The sequence below is a fragment of the Harpia harpyja genome, chromosome 9 (assembly GCF_026419915.1).
Source record: "Harpia harpyja isolate bHarHar1 chromosome 9, bHarHar1 primary haplotype, whole genome shotgun sequence".
Taxonomy (NCBI): domain Eukaryota; kingdom Metazoa; phylum Chordata; class Aves; order Accipitriformes; family Accipitridae; genus Harpia; species Harpia harpyja.
In genome coordinates this window covers 45,602,694-45,612,620 of record NC_068948.1, presented here as the reverse complement: position 1 = coordinate 45,612,620, position 9,927 = coordinate 45,602,694, and the positions used below count along the sequence as shown (strand labels likewise).

General features: G+C 69.1%; 1 protein-coding gene across 1 annotated transcript; it reads right to left on the bottom strand.

The window, feature by feature from the left end:
* Positions 1-1,920: 1,920 nt before the first annotated feature.
* On the bottom strand, positions 1,921-9,568 carry GAS2L1 (growth arrest specific 2 like 1). The gene is given in 11 exon segments (XM_052797575.1): positions 1,921-2,172; positions 2,174-2,401; positions 2,403-2,630; positions 2,632-2,967; positions 2,970-3,300; positions 4,098-4,330; positions 4,333-4,400; positions 4,753-4,849; positions 5,152-5,259; positions 7,545-8,199; positions 9,232-9,568. Coding segments are annotated over 11 exon segments (2,748 nt in total). The 5' UTR covers positions 9,555-9,568; the 3' UTR covers positions 1,921-2,031.
* Between the last annotated feature and the right edge of the window lie 359 nt (positions 9,569-9,927).

Sequence of the window (9,927 nt, the reverse complement as noted above, 5' to 3'; positions counted from 1 at the left end):
GAGCTGCTGTCGGGGTGGGGGTACCCCAAGCTCGGTGCCGGGGTGCTGGCCCGGTCACCCCTTAGGGAAGCAGGATGCCGTCAGCTTCCTCTCGGCAGTGCCCTGCCCTCGCAGGGAGGAGATAAGCTTTTTCCAGGGCTGCTGGCCGTGACCTCTGGCTCAGCAAAGCCTGAAGCAGCAAATTTCCCGGCGCTGGGCGTGCGGGTAGGGGAAACGGGGCCAGGTGCCTCTTGGGGACGGGATGGTCCTGGGGGAGCTCTCGGACTCTGCTCCCAGCTGATGCCAGAGCATCTAATGGCTCCGCCAAGGCTTGCAGCAGCCCCGTACCGGTGCATGGTGCCCAGGGCCGGGGGGATGCAGGGTCCCCTCATGGGGTCGGGGACAAGTGCAGGGTCCCCAGGAGGTGCAGGTGGTCCATGTAGGGTGACAGTCCTGGCCCCAGTGCTGAGCTGGGATGGGCACCAGCACCAAACCCTGCTTTGGGACATCCCACCCAGCACCAGCACCCCTACCAGGCACCCTGCTTGGGTACTGTCATCATTACTGGGCACTGGTATGGCTCCAGGACACCCCGTGGGGTACCAGCACCGCTCTGGGACACCGCATGGGGCACTGGTACTGCTCTGGGGCTGGACATCAGCCCCATTCCCAGGGGAGATGCAGGGCAGGCATCGGGGGACTGCAGTGGACACCCCACTTTGGGAATCCTTGACCACAGGGGACTTTTGGCTCCAGGCAGCCCCAGGGACTTCAGGGACCCAGAGGGGTCCCCAGATGCAGCCGAGGGGTCCCTGTGGCTGCAACAGGGTGCAGAACGTTGGGGCTCACCCTCACCTCGGTTCTTTGCTGCTCCCAACCCTCCTGGGACTCTGGCCCACCTCCCTTGGGCTCGGGGGGGGTCTCACATCCTTCCTTCTCACCACTGGCTCCCCCCCAGAGGGTCTTACACCCCCAGGACAGATGACTGGACACAGTGGGTTCAGCTCTGTTGGTCTTTACTGGCTTGGGGGGACATGCGGGGCCGGAGGGGTGGGGGCCGCGGTGGCCTGGGCAGGGGGCTCCACGCATAGCCCCGTCCCACATTAGGGACATCAACACACGCTATGGACAGTGCTGCGGCCGGCTGGGGGCTGGAGAGGAAAAAGTGACACCCCCCCCCGCCCTGAAATACAGGTTGTGACAACAAGCTGCATGTCCCCGAGTCATCTCAGATGTGGAGAGGAGAAAGAGAAGAGAGGAGAGCAGAAGGTGGCCGAGAAGAGAAGGACAAGAAGATGAGAAGAAAACAAGAGGAGAAGGCAGCCGAGAAGATGATGACAAGAGAAGAAGGACAAGAAGATGAGAAGAAAACAAGAGAAGAAGGCAGCTGAGAAGACGATGACAAGAGAAGGACAAGAAGATGAGAAGAAGACAAGAAAAGGTGGCAGGCAAGAAGAGAAGACGATGACAAGAGAAGAAGGACAAGAAGATGAGAAGAAGACAAAAGGCGGCAGCCGAGAAGATGATGACAAGAGAAGGACAAGAAGATGAGAAGACGACAAGAAAAGGTGGCAGCCAAGAAGAGATGATGATGACAAGAGGAGAAGAACAAGAAGGCCAAGAAGAGGAGAAGAAGACAAGAAGATGAGGAAAACAAGGAGAGGAGGAGAAAAATGAGGAGAGGCGAAGATCAGAAGAGCAGAGCCGGTTGCTCTCCAACCCGGTGCTCAGGATGCAGCTCTCTGCTCCGGCCACCGCCACCGTGGCCACCCCACCGTGGAGCTGCTCCCCATGGGACCGGGGTCTCGTCCGGGGCCCTTTGCCCCTGGTGTGGGCCGGGGGCTCCTCCTTGCAGGCCCCAACCCCAACTGCCAACAGTCACCGGCTCCCCGGCCACCCCGGATCCGTGGCGGTCGCCCGGCCGGGGTCTCTCCGTGCGGGTGCCATCACCAGCAGCAGCAGCTCCGTCACGTCCCCGGGGGTGGCCGGGGGGGGTTTGCTGGGGGCTTCTCCCCATCCTGCCTGCCACCCACGGCCACCAAGCTGGGCGACTCACGGCCAGGCGTCCTCTTCCAGCCCCTCGCGCTCCCGCGGGACCCAGGCGGGCTCCAGGAAGGAGGAGAGGACGCTCTGCAGAGCCCCCCAGGACTTGCGCTCCCCGGGATTGGGGCTGCCGGTGGGGGGCCGGGGGGGGGGCCGCCCCGTAGCCCCTCGGGGTGGGGATCCTGGAGGGCTTCTTGTGGGGCTGCGTGTCCAGCCGGGGCTTGGCCCAGGGCCGCGGGGGCGGCGCGGGGAGGGAAGGCACCGGCTCGGGGACCCCCGGCAACCCCGGGGGGCCGTCCGCCGTGGCGGGGGTCTCCTCCGTCTCCGTCAGGTCGTCCTCCCCCGGCGCCCAGTCGGTGTCGGACTCGGGGCCCCCCCCGCGTCTCCCGGGCGTCCCAGGAGGCCGGGAAGCAGCTGCTTTCATCGGAGGAGCTGGAGAGGGCCGGCCGGCGTCCAGCGTCCGCCATTTCGGGGGCCGGCGGCGGCGGGGGGCTGACCCCGTTCCCGCTCCGCCGGCCGTCCTCGGCGGGGAGGCCGTGCTTGCCGAAGACGTTGAGGGAGGACGAGGAAGAGCTGGAGGAGCAGTAGGCCGAGTCGGCGGCGGTGCCGGGGGGGCAGCGGGGGCGCGGGGGGGTTCTCCCCGTCTTCCAGCTCCTCCATCATCCTGGTGTTGGCCAGGAACTCCTCCTCCAGCCGACGGAAGAGCTGCTGCTCCTGGCCGGGCTCCAGCCGCAGCGGGGCCCGCAGCCGCCTCGCCAGCTCCTCCAGCTCCCGTTGCAAGGCCTCCCCGGCTCCGCCGCCATGGGGGGTCTCTCCGGACCCCCCCCACCCGTCGCCCCCCGACGCCTTCCTCCAGGGAGGAACGACGCGGGGTGGGAGCGGGGCTGCGGGCGGCCGGCCGGGAAGGGGTCCGGCTACGAGCGGGGCTGCCGGGCCGGGAGGGGGTCTCTGCCCTCGTCCAGGAGTGCTGGCCGTCCCGTCGACGGCTGATGAGCAGCAGGGGCTGGGGGCCGGGGCGGCCGTGGCTGCGGGCACGCGGCGGGGTACGGCCGGGCCCGTTGGGGACCCTCGACCGGCCGCGTTCCTCCGGAACCGTTCGTCCGGCCGGGGGGGGTCCGACGTCGCGGGGAAGTTGCGGTGGGACCCCACGGTTGGATTCTCGACGGCGGGGGGTCCCCCCGTCCCGCGGGGCCGGGGGTCCGCTCTGCGCAGAGGAGGTCGAGGAATCGCTGTCGCCCGAGCAGCGGCGGGCACGGGCGGGGAGCGGGGTCGCGGGGCCTGGGGGGGGGCGTGGAGAGGGGGCTCAGGGTGGGGGGTAGGGGGGACTGGGGGGGGGGTCAGCGGATACCCCATGGCCCTCCCCATTCCCCTCCCATTGCCCCCTCCATTGCACCCCCCCATTCCCTTCCCATTGCCCCCCATTCCCCTCCCATTGCAGCTTCCATTGCACCCCCCCATTCCCTTTCCATTGCCCCCCCATTGCCCTCCCCATTGCATCCCCGTTGCCCCCCCATCGCCCCCCAACTCCCCTCCCATTACACCCTCCCATTGCCCCCCCATTCCCCTCATTGCCCCCCCACTCCCCTCCCATTACACCCCCCCATTGCCCTCCCCATTCCCCCCATTACACCCCCCCCCGCACGCCCTTTCCCGCGCTGCCCCCCCCGCCCCGCGCCACCAGGGGGCAGTCCGCCCCAGCTGCCAATCATCGCCGGGGGGCGTGCCTGCGGCAGGCCCCGCCCCGCCGCGCATCGCGCATGCGCGTTGGCAGCGGCGGGAAGAGGCCGTGGCGGAGAAGGGGGGGGGAGAAATGGTGCGGGGACCCCAGAACACGAGTGGCGTGGGGCAGGGATGGGGCAGGGCTGGTTTACCAGGGCTGGTTCCCTCACGGGAGAGCAGGCCTTTGCCCCACAGCAGGCCCCAGCCCCACGGCGGGGCTTTCGCCCCGCCGTGGGGCTGGGGCCTGCTGTGGGGCTGAGGCCTCGCCATGGCGCTGAGGCCTTGCCGTGGGGCTGAGGCCTGGGAGGCGGTGCGGGTTCCTCAGCTGGGCTGGGCAGCACCCACGGGTGCCCTACCTGAGCGTGCCGGCTCCCCGTGGCTCAGCGGGGCTCCTCGAAGGGCTGGCAGAGGTGGGCAGGGGACCCTGGCCGCCCCCCCGTGGGGGCAAGCCCTCCTGTTTGGTGCCGGACAGTGGTTTCGGGATGCCCGTGTCCCCGACGCCTTTCGGTTGGTGGCTGCCCCGCTCCGTTCTGGCGTGGTTGCCGTCCCCACCGGCCGAGTGGGTGCCGGCTGCGCGGGGGGCGGCGGGGGGGTGCTGGGGCTGGGGGCGCGGGGCGTGGGGGAGAAGCCTGGGGCGCGGGGCTGGGGCAGGCGGTGAGCTGGAAACGGAGATGCCGGGAGGTCAGGGTGGGGGGGAACGTCTCTCGCCAGCCACCCCCACCCTCACGTAGCGCCGGCACCCGGCTTTTCCAGCCAGGGTTTCCCAGGCTGTGGGTTAATCACCTCGGGAATTAATTTGGCCCCCAAATCCCGCCTTTCCTCACTCCCCTTTTCCCCTTTCAGCCGGATCAGCGCCCCGAGCAGCCCAGCCCCAGGGAAAGGAGCCCCACGCAGAGCCAGGAGTGGCGAAACGCAGTGAGGTGGGGTGGCACCGGCCAGGGGGTGGGGGTCGGAGGGCTGGGGGTGGTGGGTGGGGGTCCCTGGGCCCCAACATCCCCGGGGGGCACTCACAGAGGGAGGAGCAGCGGCACGGGTCGTGCTTGTCCAGGTAATGTTCCAGTGTGTCCCAGCCGCCACCGACGCGCACCATCACGTGGCTCCTCAGCACCTGTGGGCAGCCCGGTGTCCGTCACCCTGCCTGCCCTGCCTGTCCCCCAGGACGTGGCCAAAAAGCCAGCCTGCTCCCAGGGCGGCGGAGCTACACACGCTGGCCGCAAACGGCCCCCCCCGTGTCCCCGATGTGGGGCAGCTTGTGGGGAGTAAGTAAGTTCAGCTCAGGGCCCACCCCACCGCGGGGTCCCTCAGGACGGGTCCCCACCGTGCCGAGGAGCGGGGGAAGGAGGAGGGTGGGGGGGTCCCGGCGTAAGAAGGGGGACACGATGAGGCGAGAGACGCGGCGGCGGCTCTTACTCGGACGAAGATGAGTGTGCTGGAGTCGCCCACTTTGTATTTACCCTCGGAGACCTTGACCATGGGGAACTGCGAGGGGCAGGAGCAGCAGCCCAGGATCTCCCGCACCTGCCGGCAGAGAGGGGAGGGGTCAGTGGGGCGCAGACCCCCAGCTATAGGGCCAGCCCCTATAGATAGGTGCACGCAGAAGGGCTGTATATAGAGCCCACGGAGAGAGGGGAGCCAGCTTGGTCCCGGCCTCTTGGCTGCACCCATTGTGGTGGGGATGCTGTGCCCCCCCCCCCCCCCCAAGTCTGGCAGCTCCCCTCCTCCTGCCTGTGCTTGCTTGAGGGGGCAGGCCTGTGGGCAGCGCGCTGCCTGTACCTGCCAGAAAGCAGCCGGGTGGGTTCGCGTGGGAGCCCAAGCCAGCAGCTCCCACCGCAGCCCCAGGCGGTGGGGAGCACCCACAGCTCCCACACACCGTGGGAGAGGGGCCTGGGGGGCTTCCCATGGCTGGCCCCCCCTGAGCAGGCTGAGAACGGGCACAACTCTCTTCATCTGCTGCCAGCCCCACTCTCTGGAGCCCACCCGCTCCGGGACCCCTGGGCGTGGGAAGCTCAGAGCTGCCCCAAAACTGGGAAGGAGGAGGCAACATCCCCCCCCGACACCCCCCGCTGGTGCCTGAACCACAGGGGATTTGCCCCCCCCCCAGCACCCCGCTATGGGGCAGGGACCTGCAGTGCCCCACTGCACCCCACATTCACCAACAGAAAAGGGTTAAAGCCCCCCCCCCCAACTTTAACATTCAGCACTGATAAAAAGCCAAAGGGAGGGTTTGGGGGGGCCGGCCAGGAGACCCCCCCCATCGCCGTGGGGCTGCCGGACGGTGCTGCCTGCTCGTCGGCTGCCTGCTCGCCAGCTGCCTGCTCTATCTGGGGCGGCCGTCCTGCCCGCGGCCTGGCCGGGGCTGACGTCAGGGATTAGGCAGGGAGCCACGGGGGGATGTGGGGACGCGGCCGCATCCTGCCCCGGCCCGGGGGGGGGGCGGTGAGGGGGGCACAGCACTGCCTCCCTCACCCCTAAATTTGTTTTGTGTTTTTTTTTTTTATAATTCCTCTTTTGTTTGGGTTTTTTTTTCTTTTTTTTGCAGTTCTGCCTTTCTGCCCATCGCAGGGGTCCAGCCAGGTCAGGATCCGGCGGCTCCCGTTCCCATCCGGGGCAGCAGCCGAGTGGCAAGGTCAGCCCCAACTGGGGAAACTGAGGCACGGGGGGATAGGGGGGGACTGCAGTGAGGAGGGGGGTCCTGACCCTGCTGTCATCCGGGGAGTGGGGGGGGACGGGCCGGATCCGGCACCATCAGGCTCCTCCCCGGCTCCAGCGCTGCCCATAAAAGCCGATGGCGAGGAATTACGCAGCCCGGAAAAATGCAGCCGGGGTTGGCAGTGCCCAGCCAGGGGGGCTGGGGGGGCTTGAGGGGGGGGCAATAGCAGGAGGTGGGGGGGGACACCCTTTGCAGCGGCACTGGATGGAGAGGGGGTGCAGGATGCTCCCCCCCCCCCCCCCCCCGAGTATGGCGGCTGCGGGACTTACTTAATGAGGAATTGGGGTTTCAATTAAAAACCAGCTTTGAGCTTAGGGAGTCAGGGGAGGGCAGACCCCCCCTGTCCCCTCCCCATGTCCCCCCCGTCCCCGTATTAATCCGCTGCCTCGCGTGCGGGCCGGATCCTGCACCCAGCCCGGCTTTAATCCTTCCTGAGCCTCCTGGCCCTGGGGTGGGGGGTTCCTACACCCCAGCTTGTGGATGGGACCCCCCCGCTCCCCCCCCCCCGCTTCTCAACGCCCCGAATCGTGGCTGTGAGCAGCCAGGATGTCCCCACGTCCGTCTCTCCGTCCCTGGGGACACCAGCCCCAAGGTGCTGGGAGGAGGAGGGACGGATCCAGGCAGGAGCAGCTTCCTGGGGTGGGGACCACTGTGTGCCCCCCCCCACTGCAGGGAGGAAGTGGCAGGGGCGGAGGTGACACCCGTCTCCTCCCTGTGATTATGGCCACGGCCACCAAAATAACCCTGTCCTGACATCAGGAGGCCCCACAGGGCACGGGGTGTGGCTGGGCGGCCGAGGACCTCCCATCGACCACGGAGAGCCTGGTTGGGTGGCTGGAGAGGACCTCCCATGGGCCACAGAGAGCCTGGTTGGGTGGGTAGAGAAGGACATCCCATGGGCTGCAGCCGGCCTGGTTGGGTGGACAGAGAGGACCTCCCATGGACCATAGAGCAGCCGGTAGGGCAGACAGAGAGGACGTCCCGTGGACCATAGAGCAGCCGGTTGGGCAGACAGAGGGGACCTCCCAGGGACCGTAGAGCAGCCATAAAGGCCCTCACCCAAGCCCAGGGCTCCCAGGGGCGTGTGTCTCACCAGCTCGTCCAGGTTCTTCAGGTCGCAGAGGGCGATGGGCCGGGCCCTGCTGGGGTAGGCGGGCGCCTGGGGGTCCCGGCTCTCCTGGCGCGTGCCCAGCACGCCGTAGGCCATTTGGTCCCTCATCTCCTCCTCGATCTCCTCCTCCATTTGGATCAACATGGGGGCCAGCATGCCAAACTTGGAGCCCCTCCTGGCCACCTCCAACAAGCAGAGGACAAAGTTCTTCTCGTTCTTCTTCAGCACCAAGTCGTTGGTCTCGAACATGAGGACGTCCTGGATGCTGAGGTCCTGCCGGCACCACTGGATGAAGTTGGAGACGTTATCCCGGGCGATGAAGGAACCCGGCACCACGTTCTTGGCTTGGAAGACGACCTCGTTCTGGGGGACGCGCATACGGGCGGCCACCTCGGGGTGCCGCTGCTGGAAGTCCAGGGCGATGCGGTTGACGTTGTTGGCGTGTCGGCAGAGGTGACACCCCGTCTCCAGGCTCTCCAGGAAGGTGTCCACCTGGATGTCCAGGTCGTAGAGGGTGTTGAACCACTCGGCCAGGTCCTCCTTCATGGCCTCCAGGTACTCCTCGCTGGAGCGGAAGGGACGGATGCTCTTGGAGGCGGCCGACTGGATGTGGCTCGGGTCGGCCATGGTGAGCTGCCTGCCGGGGCGGGGTTGGGGGGGGGCAAAGGGCACCGTTACTGGCAGACGTGGGCAGGCAACACCCCACAACCCCGCCCCCCCCCCCCAGCAGCTCCTCCCCAGGCAGAATTTGGCCACCCGCTGTGTGTTCCCCCCGCCCCGCCCCAAGCCCTGGGACCCCTCTGTGCCTCAGTTTCCCCCACCCACCCCTTGCCCGTGGGCAGGAGGGGCACCCCCCCCCCCCCCCCCCACTGCCAGGACCCACAGCACCGGACACCCTGTGTCCCCCACCCGCACCCTGTCCCCTCTGCCACCCCCCCCCGCCCGGGTTAATGAGTCACTTGTCACCAATGCCCCCCCCCCACCCCCAGGCCTGCGGCAGAGAGGACTGTGCCCCCCCCCGCCAAAAAGCTGCCCAGTCATGGTGGGTGTCACCACCGTGGGGTGTCATGAGCAGGTGACACCCCCCCAAGGGACTGTGGTGCCAGCAGGGGTGCCCCACACCAGGGGCAGGGAGAGCCCCCCCCCGCCGCTACCAACCCCAGTGCCTGCCCTGGGGGGGGTGTTGGGCCCCAGTGCTCAGCCGTGGCAGGGGGGGCTGCACCCCCAGCCTCCCAGACTGGTGAACCCCCCCCACCATGCTGGGGGGGGAGCCCCAGTGTCCCCCCCACTCCTGTCCCCAGACCCACACCCTGGGGGGGGGTGTCCCTTTCCCTGGGGGGGTCCCGGCTGCCGCGGGGGGGGCTGCTTTGTCCTGGGGGGGGGGTGTCCTTCCCTCGGGTGGGGTCTCTGCTGGGGGGGGGGTCCTCTCTGCTGGAGGGGGGGTTTTCTCCTGCCCGGGGGGCCCTTCCCCGGGGTGGTCGGTCTGTCTGTCTGTCTGCGGGGGGGGCGATTGGGCGAGGGTCAGCACCTGCGAGGCAGATGCCGACTTGTGCGGGGGGGGGGGGGGAGGGAAACAGGACGCGGGTGGGGACGCGCGGGGGGGGGCACAGGGCCAGCCGCTCCCCCTCTTACCCCCCCCATTATCCCCCCCCCTTCGCCCCGCACTCACCACCGGCTCCGCTCTCCGCTACCGCCGGGCCGGGCCGCGCCGCCCGCCCGCTCCCCGCTCCGGGCCGGGCCGCGGCTCCGAGCGCCGGGGGGGGCCCCCGCCGCCGCCGCCCGGCTCCGCGCAGCCCCCGCCGCCATCCGCCGCCGGGAGCGGAGGGGACCGGGACCGGGATCGGGATCGAGACCGGGATCGGGAGCGGAGAGCGCCCGCCGCCGCCGCGCCCCGGCCGGGAAGTTGGAGGCGGCCCAGAAAGGGCCGGGACGGGAACGGCGGGCGGGGGCGGGCCGACACGCGGGACACGGACACGGGGGGGGGGGGGGCATACGGCGACATAGCAACACACCGCAACAGACACCCTGCCTCCCCCAGCCCGGGTGTGATGTGACACGGGGGGGGGGGGGCACACACACTCCCCCCCCCCCCCCCCCGAGCACCCAGCCGGGGGGGGGGGCAGGATCGGGCCCCCACTCCCAGGAGCACAGACCCAGCAGAGGAGGGAGGTGGGGAAACTGAGGCACGGCGCAGCACAGCCGCTTGGCTGCAGTGGGGTGACTGCACCCTGAGTGGGTGTGGGCATGGGGGGGCCGGCTCCCCCCACGGGGATGGGGGCACAGCCAGTCCTGCTCCAGCGCGGGGGGGGCTGCAGAGGCGCAGGGGAGGGGGGCATTGAGGGGTCTTGTGGCTGGGGGGGGGGGG